Source organism: Phoca vitulina, unplaced genomic scaffold (genome assembly GCF_004348235.1).
Source record: "Phoca vitulina isolate PV1807 unplaced genomic scaffold, GSC_HSeal_1.0 scaffold34, whole genome shotgun sequence".
NCBI lineage: Eukaryota > Metazoa > Chordata > Mammalia > Carnivora > Phocidae > Phoca > Phoca vitulina.
Window position 1 is genome coordinate 4,677,744 of NW_022589737.1, and position 23,210 is coordinate 4,700,953.

The 23,210-nt window shown below is 35.5% G+C and overlaps 1 protein-coding gene across 7 annotated transcripts in view; it reads right to left on the minus strand.

The window, feature by feature from the left end:
* ARHGAP32 (Rho GTPase activating protein 32) overlaps positions 1 to 23,210 on the minus strand; it is a 311,240-nt gene that overhangs the window by 160,276 nt on the left and 127,754 nt on the right. For 5 of the 7 annotated variants that reach the window (XM_032426186.1, XM_032426183.1, XM_032426184.1 and 2 more), the window contains 3 exons: positions 14,826 to 14,917; positions 14,163 to 14,204; positions 13,705 to 13,789 (listed from right to left, as the gene is read on the minus strand). In XM_032426186.1, coding sequence (XP_032282077.1) covers positions 13,705 to 13,789; positions 14,163 to 14,204; positions 14,826 to 14,917 — 219 coding nt within the window. The remainder of the gene's footprint in view (positions 1 to 13,704; positions 13,790 to 14,162; positions 14,205 to 14,825; positions 14,918 to 23,210) is intronic. The other 2 variants (XM_032426187.1, XM_032426181.1) reach the window with 1 other exon arrangement.

The following is a 23,210-nucleotide window of genomic DNA, read 5'->3' on the forward strand; positions in this document are numbered from 1 at the left end:
GGATGCTCAGTGCCTATTCTCTCAAAGGGTGGAACACATGATTTAAGAACTACTCTGTCCTTCAAAATGAGGGAGAAACTTTTGTAAAACATTCTATTTTACAAAAAACATGTATGAGAAAAAAAATCACAACGCTTTGCTCTAAGCTATAAAAATGGAAGTCATTTTTCTATTACTAAAGCATTCTTTCAAAAATTATAACTATTATCTTTTTCCTATAAGTTCTTCCAATTATTTTAAACTTACATCTAAGTTTTTTTCTTACAGAAACAGTATCTTGCTCTGTTCAAACTCTTTATCAATATAGCAAAAGTATTGTTTCCACTTAAGTAAATATTCTACATGATTTTTAAGTAACTGCATAGGATTTCCCTGTATGAATAATCCATAATTTACATAACCCATTCCAACTTCTAAACATTTGTATTACTTCTTTTCTTTTATTTTTTTAAGTTTATTTATTTAAGTAATCTCTACACTCAATGTGGGGCTTGAATCACACCTCCGAGATCGAGACACGAGCTCTTCAAGAGTCACAACTGAGCCAGCCAGGCACCCCACATTTGTATTACTTCTAACTTTTTACTATAAATGATGATGTGATGAATACATAGTCTTTTGAGACTTGGCCTTTATTCATGATGCCCCAATCTCTACTAAGAGAATTTCTACTCTCCTTTAAAATATCAAACAACATCTCTGCATAGCATTTTCTGATGCTTCAAAACAGTTAATTTTGCCATATTTGTTGAATATATATACATGTACAAATAAATGAAGACATGAAATTAACCGCAAGGTAGCATGTCTTGATTCTAATATATATAATTATCCTTTCATATTTTAGTCTCCCATTTTTTTTTAAAGATTTTATTTATTAGACAGAGAGAGACACAGCGAGAGAGGGAACACAAGCAGGGGGAGTGGGAGAGGGAGAAGCAGGCTTCCCGCTGAGTAGGGAGCCCAATGCGGGGCTCGATCCCAGGACCCTGGGATCATGACCTGAGCCAAAGGCAGACGCTTAATGACTGAGCCACCAGGCACCCCTTTAGTCTTCCATTTAAGTATAAACATCTCAAAGAATAATGTTGTCCTACTTTTTTTTAATCCTTACAAAATACAGTATGCTGCCAAAACACTACCAATACACAATAAATGTTTGTTAAATAACTGACTCCCCAGCATATCTAACAAGAAACATCACAAAGATATATCTTCCATTCAAGAGCACTACTGAGCCCCTGCTACTGAAAGACTGTGCTGAGTTCTGCAGAAACAACAAGTGAGACATATCCCCCCAAAGAGTTTATAATTTGGAATACCAAAAAATAAATAAAAATAAATCAAGTGGAAATCATGAGTGATATATACAACTTGCATATATTGGCAAATTTCAAAAATAAACTTAGAAACAATTGTCAATATTTTAAATGCATATACCCTTGACCCAACTAATCATCTAATATGATTTTATTTAATGCATATACTCACATCAATAAAATCTAGGATATCCATCAATAAGGAACTGATTAAATAAATTATGGTATAATAATAAAATGAAATACGACATAACTGAAAATAATGAGATAAATCCAAATTACTGAAATAAAAAATATATCCAAGATACACTTTCAAGTAGAAAAGCAACTTTCAAAGCAGTATTTATAGAGGCAACCCATCTATATTTTTAACAGTTATAGATAGCTGGATAGACGCTTATAGCTAGAGCTGTATCAAGAGATACTGCTATATATTTTATAAAGAATTCTAGACAGACACATAATAATTAACGAGAGAGAGAGCATAAAGGGAATTTTAACTTGCATTTTTACATATCATCATTCATTTCATTTGATGTTTCATTTTATATATATATACTCATGATATAAAGAATATATTCTTATCATATAAGAGCAATATTTAAATGTTGAAAAGAACCAAAATACTTTAAAGGCATTTTTATTTTTTTTAAAGGTTTTATTTATTTATTTGACAGAGAGAGACACAGCGAGAGAGGGAACACAGCAGGGGGAGTGGGAGAGGGAGAAGCAGGCTTCCTGCTGAGCAGGGAGCCCGATGCGGGGCTCAATCCCAGGACCCTGGGATCATGACCTGAGCTGAGGGCAGACGCTTAACGACTGAGCCATCCAGGAGCCCCTAAAAAGGCATTTTTAAAGCAAATTTTATTTTTCAAACATAAATTCATTTGTCCATTCATTCAATAAATATTCATCAAATCATTTTTATGTATCAGGCATTATTCTAGATGCTGAGGTGGAAAAACAGAATAAATAATAAGATAATTAACATGCCAGACAGTGGTTTTATGGAGAAAAATAAATTATGGGAGAGAGATAAGGAACGTTGGTGACCAGGGGCTGCAATTTTCTGTAGAGAAAGTACACTCTCTCTGAGAAGATAACATTTCAGCAAGTATTCAAAGAGGGGAAGGTAGTAAGTTATGTGCTATCCAGGGAGAAGAGCTTTCCAAGGAGAAGAAACAGAAAAGTCCAAAGGTCCTGAGAAGGGAGACTATATACTGGAGGAAGACCAACTGTAGCCCGAACACTATGTCTCAGGGAAGGAGAAGTAAAAGAAGTAAGAGATGAGGTCAAAGAGCTTAAGGGCAGATCTGGTAAATCTTTATAGGAAATGTTAAGAAATTTGACTTTTACTATGAAGAAGATGAGAAGTAACTGGAGGGTTTTGAAAAAGTGACATGATCTGACTTATATTTAAAAGACTCATTCTTGCATTATGCCAAAAAAGGCTATTGAAATAATCCCCCTAAAATGACTACAGTAGATAGAAGAGAAACAGGTAAGTGTAGTCAGATTTCAGTTATTTTAAATTTTATTTTATTTATTTTAAAGATAGAATTTTTTTTTTTTTTATTTTAAATATAGAGCCAAGAATTTTGCCGACACACTGAATATGAGGTTAACAAAAAGAGAGAAGTCCAAGATGGCTCCAAGGTTCTGTCTGGTCTTAGGAACTCGAAAGACAGGTTTTACTATTTACCAACATGGACAAGACAGCAAGAGGAGCAGGTTTGAGGGGAGACTGTTCTAGGCATGCTAAATTTGAGATGTTGATTAGTCATCCACGTGAAGATGCTGAGCAGTCAGCTACGCAACACTAGAATTCAAAGGAGAGATCATGAAAATTTCCTCTGTATGTTATATGATAATAAAATTACTGGCCCAAATGAACCCTTATATCTAAATTATTTCATAAGCAATCATGTTTCACAGTCTAAATAAAATTGAAAATCAGAATTGATAACATCAGATTAAGAAAACTTATTTTCATTTTATAACTGAAAGTCTTAAACATAACTTTGTCTGGATTTAAAAACTTCAGTGTTCAGTGACATCTTCTGGGACACAATGGGTTCCTGCAGTTACATATTTTTAGTATGTGAGGAGTAGAAAGAGCTAGAAATACAAACAAAAGAAATCCATAAATCTAGGAGAAATTCCTAAGATCAGAGTGAAAAAAAGAAAGTATGCAAACTACAGACTGTCCCACATTTGAGACATTAAAAAACAACAACTGAGTCAACAGGCAGTATGAATAACCTAATGGGATATAATAGAGCTGTCAAGCATAAAGCTGATGACCTATTCCAGACACATGTAACAAGGTTTTCATACTTATTTTCTCCTCAGAACATATTGTCAATCTTATATTAAAAATAAGTAAGGATTCAAGGCACCTGAGTGGCTCAGTTGGTTAAGCATCTGACTCTTGATTTCGGCTCAGGTCATGTTCTTAGGGTCCTGAGATCAAGCCCCATGTCAGGCTCCGAGCTCAGCATGGAGTCTGCTTGTCCCTCTCCCTTTGCTCCTCTCCCCGCTCGTGCTCTTTCTCTTTCTCTCTCTCTCTCTCAAATAAATAAAATCTATAAATAAAATAATTAAGGATTCCAGGAAAATGGTGGAGTAGGAAAGCATCAGGAATATCCCATCTAGGCAACAGTTGTCTAGATGGCAGATCTGGCAGAATCTGTCTGATGCAATTATTTTTAACTCTGGAGTCTACTGAAGGCCTGCAACTTCCAGGCAAAGGTCTGGATAGTAAATTGCAGCTAATTTCAGTCCATTTCAGCTCTTAGCAGAGTAGCAGCTAATCATCCCCAATCCCTCAGCATTCAAGGCAACCATACATGCATTGAAGGAGCAGCATCAATCAGCTTAGGGTAGGCAAAAAGACCTTGTCCTACAAATATCAAAGAATCTGTGCTCTGATCCCTAATTGCTCCTTCTGATCTCAGAAGTGCAAATAAACAGGTGGATGACCACTGCTGTTATACCTCCCCATGTTGTTGCAAGCACCTAACAGCTGAAGCCACTTCCAAGAAATTTAAAAGGCCTATACCCTTTTCCTCCTTCATTTTTCTGTTTCCCCTCCAAGGAAGCCAGACTTTAGACTAGAACATTCAAGAGGAACTGAATATATGGGAAAAATTAGAAAGTATCATATGACTAGGGAAGGCATAGGCTCAGAGAATATCTGAGAAGACCTCCAGTTTTCACCTCAGGCTAATCCTTGGCACTGAGTAGACCTAAAACAATAATGAAGAAGAAAGAAGGAAGAAGGAGGGAGGAAAAGAAGAACAAGAAAAATAAAAAATAGCAAACCCTGGGGAAGGGGAGTAAGAACTCATTTCCATAATTACCACATTATTACATTAAAATGTCCTGTTTGAATCAACAAACCACCACAAAGCATACAAAGAAACAGTAAAGTATGGCCCATTCAAAGGGTAAAATAAATCAACAGAAACTCTCCCTAAAACAGAAGTGATGGTGGATCTACTAGAAAAAGACTTAAGACAAGTATCTTCAAGGTGCCCAAAAAACTAAAGAAACATGTGGAGAATGTCAAGAAAATGATGAAATGAACAAAATGGAAATATCAACAAAGAGATATACGATCTAAAAAGGCACTGTGGGGTGCCTGGCTGGCTCAGTTGGTGGAGCGTAAGACTCTTGATCTTGAGGTCATAAGTTCAAGCCCCACATTGGGTGTAGAGATTACTTTAAAAAAAGAATTAAAAAGGATTGTGTGCCTTAAAGTATAATCACTACAATGAAAATTTCATAAAAGAAAATTAAGAGCAAATATGAACAGACAGAAGAAAGAATCAGCCAACTTGAAGATATGACAATGGAAATTACTGAGTCTGAGGAACAGAAAGAAGAGAGTGAAGACAAGTGAACAGAGTCTAACGGACCTAGGTGACACCATCAAAGAGCCTAAGAGACCTATGGAACTCCACCCCATATACATTATGAAGGTCTCAATGAAAACAGAGAGACAAAGGGGCAGAGATAATATATGAAGATATAACAGCTGAAAACTTCCCAAATTTGATTAAAGACATGAATATAAACTAATGAACTCCAAGTAAGATGAACTCAAAGAGACTCATACCAACACACATTACAATCAAACTTTCTGAAGCCAAATATAGGCATACCTCATTTTATTGTGTTTCTTGGATATTGTATATTTTTACAAATTGAAGGTTTGTAGCAACACTGCATTAAGTAAGTCTATGTGTACCATTTTTCCAGCAGCATTAGCTCATTTGTGTCTCTGTGTCACATTTTGTTAATTCATTCAATATTTCAAAATTTTTCATTAATATTATATTTGTTATGGTGATCTGTGATCCATGATTAAGACCTGCTGAAAGCTCAGATGATGGTTAGCAATTTTTGCAATGAAGTATTAACTAAGGTATGTGCATTTTTTAGACAATTCTATCATGCACTTAAAAGACTACAGTATAAACGTAACCTTCATATACACTAGGAAACAAAAAATTCATCTGACTCACTTTATTGCAATAATCCTTTTATTATGGTGGCTTGGGACCAATCCTAAAACATCTACAAGGCATGCCTGCACAATAAGAGAATCTTAAAAGTAGCAAAAGAGAAGCAACTAGTCACATAGTTGACTAGTCACAAGGGCTCCTCAATAAGATTATCAGATTTCTTATCAGAAACTCTGGAAGCCAGAAAGCAGTGGGCCAATGTATTCAAATTGCTAAAAGAATAAAAGTGTCAACCAAGGATACTACCTCCAGCAAAACTACCCTTCAAAAGTGAGACGCAAACTAAGACATTCCCAGTTAAATAAAAGCTAAGGAAGATCGCCATCATTATACCGACTCCAGGAGGAATGCTAAAAGGAGTCCTGCAAGTTGAAATGAAAGGACACTTGACAGTAACTCGACCCCCGTAAACATGTGGGCTATCATAAAAACCAGTATTACTGTAACAATGGTTTGTAACTCCAATTTTTTTCAACATGACTTAAGAGATTAATACTTCCTTTTAATTATAAGTATAAAAGCTAGTATTGCAACTTCAGTTTATAACTACACATTTTGTTTTCAACATAATTTAAGAGGCTAATACATTTAAAAGAATTATTAGTTTATGTTTTTGGACACACAATACATAAAGATGTAATTGTAAGACATTTATAACTGAAAGGGATGGGGACCAAGCTATAAGGGAGCATAGTTTTTGTATGTCATTGCAGTTAAACTAGTATAATTTTAAATTAGAGTATTATAACTTTAGGATGTTAAATGTAATCCCATGGTAACCACAAAGAAAACTATAGACTATATGCAAAAAGAAATGAGAAAGGAATTTAAACATTTCACTAAAAATAAATCAACTAAAAGCAAAAGACAGAAATGCAGAAAATGAAATATAAGAAATCTATAATACATACAGAAAAAAGATAGCAAAATGACAGAAGTAAGTCCTTCCTTTTCAGTAATTACTTTTAATATAATGGATTAAACTCTCCAACCTAAAGACAGAGATGATAGGGGCACCTGGGTGGCTCAGTTAATCATCTGACTCTTGGTTTCAGCTCAGGTCATGATTTCAGGGTCATGAGATTCAGCCCTGAGTCAAGCTTCATGCTCAGTGGGAGTCTACAGGAGATTCTCTCTCTCCCTCTACCCCTCTCCCCATTAATAAATAAATCTTAAAAAAAAAAGACAGAGATGGCAGCCAATCAATCTTGAGAAAGATAACATAGCTGAAGGCATCACAATCCCACATTTTAAGACATACGACAAAGCTGTGGTAATCAAAACAGTATGGTACTGGCACAAAAACAACTACAAATGGACAACCAGAAATAAACCTATCTGGACCACTTTCCTATACCATATACAAAAATAAACTCTGAAGAGTTATTTAAATAAATATATATATATAAATGGATATATATAATATATATAATAATATATAAAAATATATATATAAATGGATATATATATTATATATAATAATATATAAAAAATGGATTAAAGACCTAAATGTGAGACCTGAAATTATAAAACTAGAAGAAAATATGGGCATTAATTTTTTTGACATAGATCTTAGCAACATTTTTCTAGATGTCTCCTCAGGCAAGGGAAACAAAAGCAAAAACAAACTATTGAGACAACACCAAAATAAAAAGCTTTTGTGCAGTGAAGGAAACAATTAATAAAACAAAAAGCCAACCTACTGAGTGGGGAAAGATACGTGCAAATGATACATGTAATAAAGGATTAAGACCCAAAATATATAAAGAATTTATACAACTCAACACTAAAAAAACAAATAATCAATTACAAAATGGGCAGAGGACCCGAATGACATTTTTCCAAAAAAGACATACAGACAGCAAACAGACACATGGAAAGATACTCAACATCACTAATCACCAGGGAAATGCAAATCAAAACCACAATGATATATCACTTTACACCTGTCAGAATGGCTAGAATCAAAAACCCAGGAAATAGGGGCACCTGGGTGGCGCAGTCAGTAGAGGGTTGACTCTTGATTTCAGCTCAGGTCATGATTTCGGGGGCATGGGATCAAGCCCCAAGTCAGGCTCCACACTCAGCAGGCAGTCTGCTTGAGATTCTCTCTCCTTCTCCCTCTGCCCCTCACACTTTGGTGCTCTCTCTCTCAAATAAATAAATCAGGGGTGCTTGGATGGCTCAGTCGGTTAAGTATCTGCCTTCAGCTCAGGTCATGATCCCAAGGTCCTAGGATTGAGTCCAGCGTTAGGCTCCCTGCTCAGTGGGGGGGTCTGCTTCTCCCTTTGCCCCTCCCCCCTTCTCGTGCACTCTCTCTCTCTCAAATAAAATTTTTAAAAAATAAAAAATAAAATATTCTTAAAAAAAACAAGAGATAACAATGGTTGGTGAGAATATGAAAAAAAAAGAACACTTATACATTGTTGGTGGGAATGCAAACTGGTGCAGCCACCATGGAAAACAGTACAGAGGCTCCTCAAAAAATTAAAAATAGAAATACCATATGATCCAGTAATTCTACTACTAGGTATTTACCCAAAGAAAACAAAAGTACGAATGAAAAAGATATATGTAACCCTATATTTACTGCAGGATTATTTACAATAGACAAGATATGGAAGCAACCCAATTATCCACCAACAGATGAATTATATATATACACATACACATATATACACATACATATATACATACAATGGAATATAAGTCAACAATAAAAAGAAAAATGAAGTCTTGCCATTTGCAACAACATGGATGGACCTACAGGCTGGTAAACTAAGTGAAATAAGTCAGACAGAGAAAGACAAATACCATATCATTTCACTTATATGTGGAATCTAAAAAACAGAAAGAAATGAACAAACAGATTCTAAAATATAGAGAACAAACTGATGGTGCCCAGAGGGGAGAAGGTAGGTGGGGGGAATAGGTGAAATAGATAAAGGTGATTAAGAGGTACAAACTTTCAGTTATAAAATAAGTCATGAAAATGAGAAGTACAGCATTGGAAATACAGTCAATATTATAATAACACTGTTGGGTGACAGAGGGTTACTACACTTACAGTGGTGAGCACTGAGTAATGTATAGAATTGTTTAATCAAAATGTTGTAAACCTGAAACTAACAACACTGCATGTTAATTATACTTCAATTAAAAAATGATAGAGATGACAGAATGAATTTAAAAAACATAATCTACCTATATGCCATCCAGAAAACTATCTTTAGATCAGGGCACCTGGGTGGCTCAGTTGTTAAGCATCTGCCTTCGGCTCAGGTCATGATCCCAGGGTCCTGGGATCGAGTCCCACATCGGGCTCCCTGCTCCACAGGAAGCCTGCTTCTCCCTCTCCCACTCCCCCTGCTTGTGTTCCTGCTCTCACTATGTCTCTCTCTGTCAAATAAATAAATAAAATCTTTAAAAAAAAAAAAAGAAAACTATCTTTAGATCAAAAGATACAAATAGGTTATACAGAGAAGTCCTAAAACTCAATAAAAAAATAAAAAATTCAAAAATGGGTAACAGACATTTCTCCAAAGAAGATATACAAATGGACAATGAACACATGAAAAAATGTTCAACATCACTAATCATGAGGGAAATGAAAATTTCAATTTACTCATCAGTATGGGAAAATGTTCAAAGATCTCAAATATATGGTCACCCAGAACTTCATCTCCTATTAAGTGTTTGATTGTAAGTATCCAATGGTGATATTTTGTGTATCTCTATTGCCCCATCATGCCATGGACTATCCATCCTCTCTTTACTATTGGAAACAGAGTCATTAGTGTCTTTAAAGCTAATCAGATTGGGGAAACCAGGAATAAGGGGTGGGAATTGGAATGAGACCTCTCAATATGACTCATAGTGACTTACTAGCAAAATTTGTGCTTCCTGTCCCCACAACTGTATGCTCTACTACCCTAGACGTCTTAGTTCCAAAGGGAGGAATGCTTCCACCAGAAGACAAAATAACAATTCCATTGACCTGGAAGTAACCCTGCCACCCAGGCACTTTGGGCTCCTTATGACTCTAAATCAATAGGCAAAGATGTGAGTTTTGGCGTTAGCTGGGATGATTGATCCTGACTACTCAGGGGAAATTGGACTGCTATTCTAAAATAGAGGTTAAAGAAGAACACATCTGGAATACTGGAGCTCCCTTAGGACATCCCTTGCTATCACTGCCCTGCCACTGAACACAATGGGAGATTACCAGAACCCAATTCAGGCAGGGCTATTAATAGCCAGACCTGGAATTAAGGTAGGGATCATCCCACCAGGTAAAGAACCAAAACCAACTGAGATTCTTGCTCAGGACAAAGGGAATATAGAATGAGAAGCAGAAGAAGGCAGTTATAACACCAGCTACAGCCACATGACCAGTTACACAAGCCAAGACTATAATTGCCATGAGTATTACCTTCTTATTTTGCTCTGAACGTGCGTGTGTGTGTGTGTGCGCGCGCGTGTGTGTGTGTCATAGTAAACATCTTTGTTTTCTTCTCTCTTACCACCTTATGTAATATAAGATTTATATCATGGTACTTTTTGTTTTCTTCTCTCTTATCACCTTATTTAATGTAAGATTTATATCATGCTATGTAGGTATTTTTAACTTTACATTATAGTATTTAAGTTATAGGATATCAAGAAGAGTAAATTACTCAAGAACTTTGTATCCTCTTCTGGTAAAATGCTTAGAATGTTTTTGGTTGTGAAAAATAGTTGATCATGATGTTAGGTATAAGCATGACCTTCTTACTTATTAGAGACTCAGTATAGTTTAAGGAATGCCAAGTTGGCAGAGTGGACTATGATTATTTATTTTATACATTAACTGCTGGTCAAACATTATTCCAAATAATTCTGTGAAGTTATTTTTTTTAGATGAGATTAACATTTAAGTCAGTAGACTGAGTAAAGCAGATTGTCCTCCATGATGTGGGTGGGCCTCATCCAATCAGCTGAAAGTCTTTAACAGAAAAAAAAAACTAACCTCCCTTGAAGAGCACTCTCTATCAGCAGACTGCCCTTGGACTCAAACTGCAACATCAACCCTTCCCTTGCTTTTCAGCCTATTCTGGAGATTTTGAACTTAACCACATCTCCAATCACATGAACTAATTCCTTAAAATAAATCTCTCTCTCTCCCTCTCTCTACACATACACACACACACAGACCCCACATGCATACACACACACACACACATAAATTGGTTCTGTAACACCGGAGAACTCTAATATAGTCATATTTTTAAATAATAATAAAATAGACTCCTTTCTTTTTTTTTAAGATTTTATTTATTTAGGGGCGCCTGGGTGGCTCAGATGGTTGAGCACCTGCCTTCAGCTCGGGTCATGATCGCTAGGTCCTGGGATTGAGCCCTGCTTCTCCCTCTCCCTCTGCCTCTCCCCTTGCTTGTGTGCTATCTCTATTTATTTATTTGACAGAGAGAAAGCACAAGCAGGGGGAGTGGGCGGGAGAAGCAGGCTCCCCGCTGAGCAGGGGGCCCGACGTAGGGCTCAATCCCAGGACCTGGGATCATGACTGAGCTGAAGGCAGAGGCTTAACAGACTGAGCCACCCAGATGCCCCTAGACTCCTTTCAAAAAAGACTGGTGGGTACCACAGAAAATACTGAAATAGTGGACCACCAATGATCCATACAATTAGAGGGGCAATGCATCACACAGGAGAAGGCCATAAGCACTCAGCTCCAGTGCTATGGTTAATATCCATTCTGACTGGTTGTCATACTAGGGGTTTTTAATATCACTCTTTTCACACTATAAATACGAATTCCAAGTAACCTCAATGTTCAAGTCAAAATTATGAAACTTACAGAAAAAAAATAAGACAATTTCATAACTTCAGACACATCTTTAATATGACAGAAAAACTACAAGCTGGGGCACCAGGGTCACTCAGTCGGTTAAGTGGCTGTCTTTGGCTCAGGTCATGATCCCAGGGTCCTGGGATCAAGCCCCACATCAGGCTCCTTGCTTAGGGGGAAGCCTGCTTCTCCCCTGCCTGCTGCTCCCCACTGCTTGTGCTTGCACACACACTCTCTCTCTCTCTCCCCGTGTCAAATAAATAAATAAAATCTTAAAAAAAAAAAAACTACAAGCTAGGTTTTTGCAGACATACAACTACACAAAATACATAAAATAAAGAACAAAATAAATGAAGCCTGTACAACGAGAGCAGCATAAAGAGAGTGAAATAACATGCCACAATGTGGGAGAAAAGTGTTTTCAGCTCATATACAAAAACAATAAAGGACTAGAGGCAACATGAAAGAACATCTAAAATATATAAAGCATTCCCATGAATGAATAAGAAAATTACAAGCAAATCTATAAAACAAAATGAGCAAAAGACCTGATCTAGAGTTTTAAGAAACAGAAATCTCAAATGCCCAATAAACATTTGAAAAGATGTTCAACTGCATTAGAAATCAGGAGACTGCAAATTAAAATACGAGAGAGACTTACATCCCCATAAGATGGGTAAAAATTAACAAGTATCAAACAACCAAGAGTTGGCAAGGATGTAGAATAGCAACTCTCATTTACTGTTTAGGGGAGTATAAATTCGTAAATCACTTTAAAAGTAGTTTGGCTTTACTTAGTAAAGCTGGACATGTGGATATGCTATAACCCTGAAATTCTATTCCTAGGTATATACCATGAGAAACTCCTGCATATATGCACCAGGTTATGGGTACAATAATGTTCACAAAGGGCCAAAACTGACCACCCCTATTTCAAACAAACAAAAAAGAACAGATAAATTACTTGTGTCATATGCATGCTATAGATTAATATACAGTAACAAACTGAACCAACTGTAACAACAGACATCTGCAGGGATCAATTTCACAATGTTAAATGAAAGAAGAAAGAATACACTCAATAATGAAGCCTACCAAGGTTCGATATTTCAACCTATCCCCAGTGCCCCTGATCCTTCTTATCACGTTCTACCTTTTTACCATAGCTCTTATCTTCTTGGCCATCCTCTGTGCTCTTTAAGAATGCGTCTTCAGTTTGGGTTGTGATTATTGCTCACTAATACAGCCAAAGCACCTACAACAGCGCCTGGTATAGAGTGCTTGCTCAGTAAGTATTTGCTGAATGGACTAGAATAATTCCAATTATTTAAGTTCAAGAACAGGCAAACTAAACACCATATTGATTAGAGATATAGATAGTAAAACTATAAAAAATTATAATGAATATTATAAAAGTCATGGTATAAGTAATCTTTAGGGTAGAGAAGGCAAATGCAACAGAGTAAGGACACCCAGGAAATTTCTATCTCTTAGCCTGGGCTTTAAAATGTACACATATATATATATATATATATATAATATATATATACACCCATGCATATGTTTATAAACATATATATATTTATACACACACTATACCTCACAATAAGAAAAATTATTGAAAAAAACCTCCATTAGTACATCTCCCCCACACCACCCCACTTCACTCCTACTCTGATTTAACCATCATTACTCTGACCCAACATAAGAGTCAGGGAATAACTAGAATGCTTCATGCTAGAAAACAATGGCAAACTTTGTCTAGGAATCTAACAGAAATGCTGAGATTTATACTGATCCTATTATACTATTTCCACTTGAAAGGAGTCATCAGGTATCAAGTATTAGTCAACAGAAGAAAATAAAAGTTTTTAAATCCACCACCAAGACATCAACAGAAAAAACTACTTCTAAGTGTTACCTCTCAGGTACATAGATTTAAAAAAAGATAGAAAAGAACAGAGATATAGATATATCTTAATTCAGTATGTAGGAAATATTTCAAATATACCTGTATGCTGCCAAACTCAACGTTCTCATAATGGAAATGTGCACATTCAGCCATCTTCGGAAAGTGACCTTTAGTGAAGGGTAACCTGAAGTACATGAAATAACTAAGTGAGATGCAAGATACTGGAATACTCAAAATTACTAAGCCTAAGGAAAAAATAAAATGGGTTGGAGAGCTCATGCAAGCAAAACTATTTAATAAGCACATGCGCATGAGCACACATATATCCACACAAACCTTTCCAGAAATACAGTGAATCAAACGAAAATTACATTTAGTGCACAGATCAAAACCAAAAAAAAAAAAAAAAATTAAAAAGCATGACTACACTTTCCTATCCTTGACCCAAGGCAAGGCCCATAGAAAATCTACGATTTCAGTGAATGTTATGAAAACTGTGAAGAGCCAACTTCTAATCAGAAGCAGCATTCCCAACAAAATATAAAACCAGATTTTACCTGTGAATGTTGTCGCAGCCCATCAGTCCTGGATTAGTGGGTCTGGATGCAGAATGAATATTTTTATCTTTGTCTTTTCTCTATTTACAATGAAAACATAGCTGCCTAACCCTCTACCAGGTGAAAAGATGGTTTTTCTGTTTTTGTTTTTTAATACCAGCTTAATGGGATGGTGGGGGTATTCAGGCTTCAGTGAGAAAGTATGGAATGTTTTTTCTGTTGAAAACTGAAATAGGATGATACCTTCAGATATTTTATGTAAGAGTCAATTACTAGCATCCAATAGGCTTTCTCAAAGGCAGAGCTGAGATATAGCAATCTCATAATTCAAAAAAAAAAGTTGATTTTTCTAAATGAATGAGAGCATGTAATAAGGGCACCAAGACAGACACACTTGGATTGTTCCTGCTGAACAAATGCGATCTAACAGCCAATGACATAAAGTTGTTGCAAGAACAAAATTAAAGTATATTTTTAGACAAGGAGATAATCTCCAAATCTATTCCACTAATTGCTAAGTCATAATTTAGGCTTACAGTATAATTTAATGTATGGACAGTAAGAGCATATTTAGTAAGAAATCTAAAGAAAAGTTTTAAGAACTAAAAAACTGACTCCCATTTATAAAAACTCATTTAAAACCCACTGTAAAATTATACTTACTTTTTCACATGTTTAACCTTCATACTGGCTGTACCGCCACATGTCTTAAGACTAAGATCTCCAGGAATCTCTGGAACATCGGCTCCTCTTGCCTTAAAAAAAAAAATAAAAACAAAAGATTTAGGACTATTCCCTTAGTATAAATAGGTTTTAAAAAGCAGATTATAATTTTAATGGTTATGCTGACTGAACCAACAGCAATACATACTAATAATCTCTTCTTAAAACTATAACTTACTTGAGTCTTGATTACTAAGAATAAGGAAAAACTATTCACCTAATTCAAATACTTTACTGCATAAGAAAAAATTTTCTGCAAAATATGAATTATTATACTCTTATAATCAGGTTTCAAAATCAGCTACTATATTATCTGCCTCAACACAAACTAAAATCTTCCCCAGGGAATTGGAAAAAAATAACATTGGTTACAGAATTAATAAAAGCTAAAATGGCAATAGAACATAATTAGAAGATCACAACATGCATTTCTCACACCAAAAGATAGGTGACATCTATATTATACTTCCAGCTTACTCTTTTGTCTGCCACAGTTTTCAGACAGGATTTTTTAATTCTAGTGACACATTTCAGCTGCATGATTTTAAAAACAAACTGGGGGATCAGAAGGGTCTTCATATTCCAGGCAAAATAAACAGCAAATCCTAATATCTATCATAAACAAATTTACAATATATTATCTATGATTTGTAACAGAAAAACTGAGTTATTATAGCCAATGCCACAGGATGCAATAAGGAAGAATAACATGGGATGAGTAGTTAAAATGACTTAAGAGGAGATTTGCAAAGAAGATGTATATATAACAGAATACTACTCAGCCATAAAAAGGAATGAAATCCTGCCACTGGCAACAACATGGATGGACCTTGAAGGCATTATGTTAAGTGAAATAAGTCAGAAAGAGAAAGACAAATACCAAATGATCTCACTTATATGTAAAATCTAAAAAACAAAAGAAACCCCAAAAACAAAAAAACAAAAACCAAACTCATTGATACAGAGAACAGATTGGCTTTTTGGGGTGCAGGGGGAAGGGCTAACTCTAACTCTAGACTCTAAAAATGTGGTGAAACTGATCATGTAAATGACATCTCAGGTTGATAATATCCTAGATGAATCCTGTGTAATTTAAAAATTATGAGTGAACAATATATTTTTAAGGACAAAATGAAAATATTTTCCCCTAGTCATTCATTCAACTGAAAAGACTTCATCACACAGTATTTTGCAACAACCTAGATCATCTTATTTTGCTAAAATAACGTGTAACAATATTCTTTCATCTTTTATGAAGTTTGTGCACCAAAATTTACCTGACATAAAGAGGTTTGCTGTGCTTAAATTCTTATTAAAATTTCTAATAAAGTGGGTTTTCACTATTTATTCTGTAAATTATTCATAAATTAACTTAAAAAGGGTAACTGGACATAGACACAGCAGAAGAAAAGATCAGTGAATTTAAAGAAGTAGCAAGAAAACAATGGACAAAAAATTGTTTGGTTTTTAGTTTTTGTGTGTGAAAGAAAAAGACCATAAAAAAAAGTCTCAGTGACTATGCAACAATATAAAGCCATTTAACACACATGTAACTGGAAAAAAAACAAAACCATACATGTAACTGAAGGTGAAAAAAGGAGAGGAAAATGACCTCTCTGGGGATGGCAGGAGGGGGATTAAGAAGGAGAAGAGGAATAGAAAAAACATTTGAAAAAAATAGATTAAAAATTTACAAATTTTATGATGATTATAAACACACTGATCCAGAAAACTTCATAAATTCAAAGTCTGATAAACACTTAGGAAATCACACAGGGCCTATCATAATCAAATGGCTGAAAAAAAAGCACTGATAAAGAAAAAATCTTAATAGCTGCCAAAGGGAAAAAATATATATTACATTCACAGGAATAAACAGAATAAAAGCAGAACATTTGGACTAAGCACTTTCAATTGCTTTTTTAAATAAGTGTCAACACAGAATTCTACATTCAGCAAAATTTATTTCAAAAAAAGAACATGAAGTTCCCAGCCTCTTCCACTATTTACAATAAAAACTCTAAAGATAACAAAATGAAACAAAATATGAACATGCAACTACTTGAGAGCTCTAGAAAATTTAATGAGGCAGGTAGATTTGGAAGCACAGTCAAAACCTGAAGAGTGATTAATACAGTGGCAGTGTGCTTCTGGTTTTCCCCCACTCTGTTACTTCCTGGATTGACCCAAGAACAGGCTGAATCAGGATATAAGTAACAGGTAGGGTCAGCAAAACTCTTAGGGAAGTCCAACTTTCTGGCCAAAGGACTTGAAAACTGCCCCTTGAATGTGGGGAAAAGAGCCAAGAGATTTTTTTTTTCCCTCTTTGATCTCTTCCAACATGGCCCAAGAACAGACCGGACACCATTTCAGCTGTAGCATGGGCACGTAAGATCCTGAGTGAAAACCCTTCTTCTGAATAGAGAAACAATTAAAAAAGGACCCTGTTATATAAAGATTGTAGAGATAATCCTTCTTATTTTTTTATTTTTTCTCTCACTACTTAGACCTAACAGTAGCCCAGTCAGGAAAAAATATGTGCAATACCAGAGGCTAAAACTCTTGGACAACTCCACCCTTCCAGTCAGAGAAACCAGGAAAAGTATCCTTTGAGAGCAGTGTGTACAAAATCCCTAACAAAGATAAGAGTATAGCAAAGGCTGTAAAACTGAACTGATGCTAAAACCACCATCTAAGGAAGTCCAGAAAGAAAGTTCAATCTGAACCCAACCAGGCCGATGCCTGATAAGACAAAAAAAAAGTCAATATTCTCTAGAGGATGTTAGTGGAGTCAGTCTCACAACACAATATTCAAAATGTCCATGATGTAATCCAAAATTACTAGATACACCAAAACCAGTAAAATATGAGCAATTCCCAAAGGAAAAGACAATCAAGAAATGCCAAATGTGAAATGAAACAGATGCTGGACTAATCAAAGACCTTAAAACGGCTATATAGAATAAACACACTGCATTAGATATTGAAACCAACGGAAAGACAAAAATTCCTTGATGAAAAATGTAAACCATACAAAAAGATCAAATAAAAATTTCAAAACTGAAAAATGTAGTATCTGAAATAAAAACTACTGACTTGGCTCAATAGCAGAATGGAAATGATAGAGGAAAAGAGTCAGTGAACCTAACAGACAAAAAGAAACTATGCAATATGAAGAGCATATATTTAAAATGTTTTAAAAGATTGAAAAATATGAACAGACCCATAGATACCCATCAAGAAGAAACACTGTCACAGGAAAAAAACCTATTTGAAATAACTCTAATTCATGAAAATATAACAAATATGTTAAAAGATACATGTTAAAGATTCCAGATCAGCAAAAATAAAACAATAAAATCAAAGAAAACCACAAAACAACACATCATAATCAAGCTGTTTACAACCAATATAAAAGAAGTATCCTGAGAGCTGCCAGAGAAAAAAAAGGCATATTATATAGAGAGTAATAAGAATTGAAATGACTGGATTTCTCATTAGAAACCAAGAAGACCAAAAGACAGTGGAACGACATTTATAAAATGTTGAAAGAACTCTCAACACAAAAAACTACATCAAGTGAAAATATCCTTCAGAAATGACATAAAAATAAGGTCATAGTCAGATTTTTAAAAATTAAGAGACTCTGTTACCAGTAAATGGGCTCTAAAAGAAATGCTAAAAAAAAAAGCTCTTCCTGTAGAAGGAAATGGTATCAGAGTAAAACATGGGTCTTCTAGCACAAAGGAAGAGCAACAGAAATAATAAATGATTAGGTAAATGTAATAGATCACTAATCTCCTCTTAAGTTCTTTAAAATACATGTGCCAGGTGAAAGCAAAAATTATAACACTGATCAATGAATGCAGATGTAATGCTTATAAAAACAGTATTAAAGGAGAAAGATAAAGGAACCTACATGGTGGTAAGGTTTCTATATTCTGCTTGAAGTGTAAAACAGTAATTTTAAGTAGAATATAAAAAGTTGGAAAAATGAGACCAACAATAGATTAAAAAAAAAGAAAACACCATGATGAGGTAGATCCCAGGAATGCAAGACTAACCACCTAGAAAGAAACTCAATGTTTTGGATTTGAATTTATTTCAGGAATACAAGAATGGCTTAATAACAGAAAATCTATTATTATAATTACTTCAAATGGCAGTAATGCAAAGTAATAGATCTCAAATAGGATATATCCTTCTAGAGATAAAGGGAAACAACATATTTTCAGTAATATTTGCATTATTCTTTTGAAACTATTAAAAGTAGAAGATGAAAGCGAATAAGTAATTGCTAATGTCATTAAAAATCTAAGTCATTAAAAACTTAGGTGAATTCAGCATAAGAGATACAAATATAAATCAAGGAAATTAAGTAGAAGCCCTTATCATTTTCCCTTTTTTTGGTGGTGGGGGGTTTTGACTAAGGCTGCTAGAATGATCGAACAGGCAAATGCAGAAGGTACACCAAAACTTAACTACAGCCAGCATGTAGCTGAGTCTTCTGTGATATACCCATGGATAGAATTTTAAAATGGTAACTCAATATTAATACGGTTAGACAAATTTGGAGCTGGTTAAAAAATTGTTAAATGTCAATTATATGGCAAAAATTGTTAAATGTCAATTATATGGCAAATCACTATGAGACAGGAAGAAGGCAGAAGATCACAGGGCTTTTTTATTCCTAAATTTCTCAAGATTTTTATAAAAGATAAATGAAAACATGACATATTCATCAAATTTATAGACAGAAGAAACCTAGAAGGGACACTAACACTCTGAGTGACAGAAGTTGAAGAGATTTTATTTTAACACGCTGCAAAGACAAACTAAAATTACTATAAAGTTCATCAAGAACAAAAATTTAGCCCTGAAATTATTTTCAAAACTCAATTTCATAAGTATGACTGGGGGGGGGGGGTGAATGCTCTTGTCTGTTTGACAAGAATTCATGTAACAAGATCTAAGGACTGTACTTGACCACAAGCTAACTATAAGCCACAGTGTATCTTCACTGGTAAAAAGCTAACACAGTCTGAAAAAATGTGGCATCCATAACAAGGACAGTCAGTACTTGTTTCTCCATAATCTGAACCACTTAAACCACATAAGGGAACATTTCATCCATTTCAGGAAAACATTATTTGATACTGAAAACATACAAAAATAGGAACTGGCAATGCTTTATCCTCTGCTTTACTTCTCCATAACCCAGAAAAATATTCCACCATTCCTGCCACTGGTACAGATCTTCAAAGAATCTTCCAAATGGCTATTACCCTGATCCCAAATCCAAGTAAAGCTCTCCCATGACTGGGTTGTAACTGAAGTGATTTAACAGTAGTGTAACACACGGTGTTCTGATATAGAACCATAAAGCTGGCTACTTCTAAAGTCAGCCCCAACACAACGTTGTTGAATCTATGTGTGTGACTATCTTCTCCCGTTTTGTTGAATCTATGTGTGTGACTATCTTCTCCCGAAGTCTATAAAGACCATCTTAACAGATACCAGCAGAATGCTAACAGGTATTACAGATTTTTAACTAAGGAAAAAAAATAGGGTATGAAAAGGTGTTTAACATACAATCAGAGCATTGAAAGAAATCTCATTCAGCCATTCCACAGCAGAGGAAACTGAAACCAATAAAGAAGAAACAACATGCCATAGTGCACTAGTCACAGTATTTAAACTGAATCTTTATTACAAAACCTGCTACATTTAATATAGGCATATGGAAGAAAAAAGGTTCAAAGACAACTGATTTTTTAAATGAAAAATTACGAGAAACAGCTTTTCTTCTATCAAAATATGAAAGACTAAAAATTTTTAAGACTGAAAAGATATGGCACAAAAGATACTAAACATTACTGCTTAGAATATGAATTAACAAAACTTCTGATAAGTAATGTGGGATCTTCATACTCTTTAGATAAGTTAGTTCCCCATAAGACAATAGTAAAAAGACAAGACAAAATTCATCATAAAGATATTCATCAAAGGGAAAAATATAAAGCAAATTCAAGGTCCTAATAATTAATGAAACATCAAACAATACCTTCTATATTAGAGGGTATTATTTAGTCCTTAAATTTCTTTTATATTAAGAGTTTTCACTTAATACCAATTACAACACATGGTATACATAAATCTCTCCCACACAATCATAAAAAAATGTATAGTTTTATAAATTATTAGTGGTTTTAAATCTCCTAGAATATTTGTAATTTCCACCAACTAAGGTTATCACAGGAGTTAACTATACCATAAAGCATATATAACAGAAAAACTATGCAACACTGTGGTAAGCAACATTCTAAAGAAGGACCCTTCCCCCAAACTCCTGCCAAGATTCCTACCTCCTGGTTATTCAAACACGAAGCTAGGTCATGATGGGAAGAGATTTTTGGGTGTAATTCAAGTCCCAGGTCAGCTGATCTTAAAATAATTGTCTGGCCTAATCTAATCAAAAAAGCACTTCAAAAGCAGTTTTCTCCAGCTGGTAGCAAAAGGGAAAACCAGGAAGATTTAAAGCATGATAAGGATTTGAGGTGCTGCTGCTGGCTTTGAAGCCTGAAGTGTCCAAGCGAGAAGGAATTCCGGCAGCCTCTAATAGTAGAAAACAGCCCCCCGCTGACAGGCAACAAGGAAACTAGGACCTCAGACCCAGGAACTAGAACAATTCTGCCCACAACCCAAATGAGGTAGAAAGCAGATTCTTCAGTCTTCAGATGAGAGCCCAACCCAGCCAACACCTTGATTTCTGCCTTACAAGACCCTGAGCAGAAAACCGAGTTCAGCTTGCCCAAACTTGTGACCTACAGAACTGTAAGACAACAAATGAGTATTGTTTTAAGTCCCTACATTTGTCATAATTTCTCACACAGCAATAGAAAACGAATACTAATAATGTGGATATTTAAGACCCTAGAAATTCCTAAATGATCCAGGCTTTAAGTGCTCCTTTACCTCTCATGCAATTAAAACTCTCTCTCTTGGGGCGCCTGGGTGGCTCAGTCAGTTAAGCAACTGCCTTTGGCTCAGGTCATGATCGCAGGGTTGTGGGATTGAGCCGCACAGGAGAGCTCCTTGCTCAGCAGGGAGTCTGCTTTTCTCTCTCCCTCTGTTCCTCCCCTCAGCTCGCATGCTCTCTCTGTCTCAAATAGATAAATAAAATCTTTTAAAAAAATAAATAAACAAAACTCTCCCTCTCTCTTCCCAGGACTGTGATGCAAAGCCCCAGGAGCTTTTGCTTTCCAGCACTCCCAGTCTCCACTGAATGTGCTGACTTCAGTACTCTCCCAAGACAGCTGCTGAAGCTCACAGGAGTATGCTGCTCATGTGAAGCGAAGCCCTGGAAGAAAGTGCAATTTCTGCAGGTGGGGTTGGTAGCCAGTGGGAGGTACACAGATCTGATTCAGTTTAACAGCCATCTCCCCTTTGTCCCTTGCAACCCGTACTTCAGTGTGCATGCCACAAACTGTTCCATACCCATTTTGCAGCTCTCAAGACCCTCATTCAGGGCACCTGGGTGGTTCAGTCGGTTAGCACCTGCCTTCGGCTCAGGTCATGGTCTCACAGTTCTGGCTCAGGTCATGGTCTCAGGGCTCTGGGATTGACCCCTGCGTCAGGCTCCGTGCTCAGAAGGGAATCTGTTTCTCCCTCTTCCTCTGCCTCTACCCCCCACTTGTGCTCGCATGCTCTCTAATAAATAATATCTTTTTAAAAAAATGACCCTCACTCATTTCCCCTACAAAGAAGAAAACTTAATTCCTTTCCTTCTCAATGGCGATATTTTTATTCCCCTTTCACAGGTGTCCCTACACTATGTCCACCAGCCAGATCTCTTCCTTCCAGTGAACCAGCCAACTCCTTTACCTATGACACTTTCCATAATGTACAATGGGGATTACCCAGTTTTCCCTTCACTGCAGCACCTTAATAATAAGGCAGAATGCATATGTTCAATGGGAAGAAAAAGATACAAAACTATATATTGTTTACAAGTATAAAATTATATTCCCAGACATGATGGGGAAAAGAGAATATATTAACAAAGCAATATTCTTTGAAAGCAGCAATTTGGAGAAATCTGTAGAAGAAAATCGTGTTTATATGGGTGTTAAATTAGAAACTCTGCATTGTAAGAAGACACAAAGGAAATATACCAAAATAATCTCACCAGTGTGGGAAATGGAATTATGGGTGAGTCGCTCTTTTTTTCTCGTATTTCCACATTTTCTATATATGCATGTTTTTTTGTTTTTTAAAGGAAGAAAGCTTTACTGAGAAAAAGAGAGAGGGAAAGAGAGAAAGCGA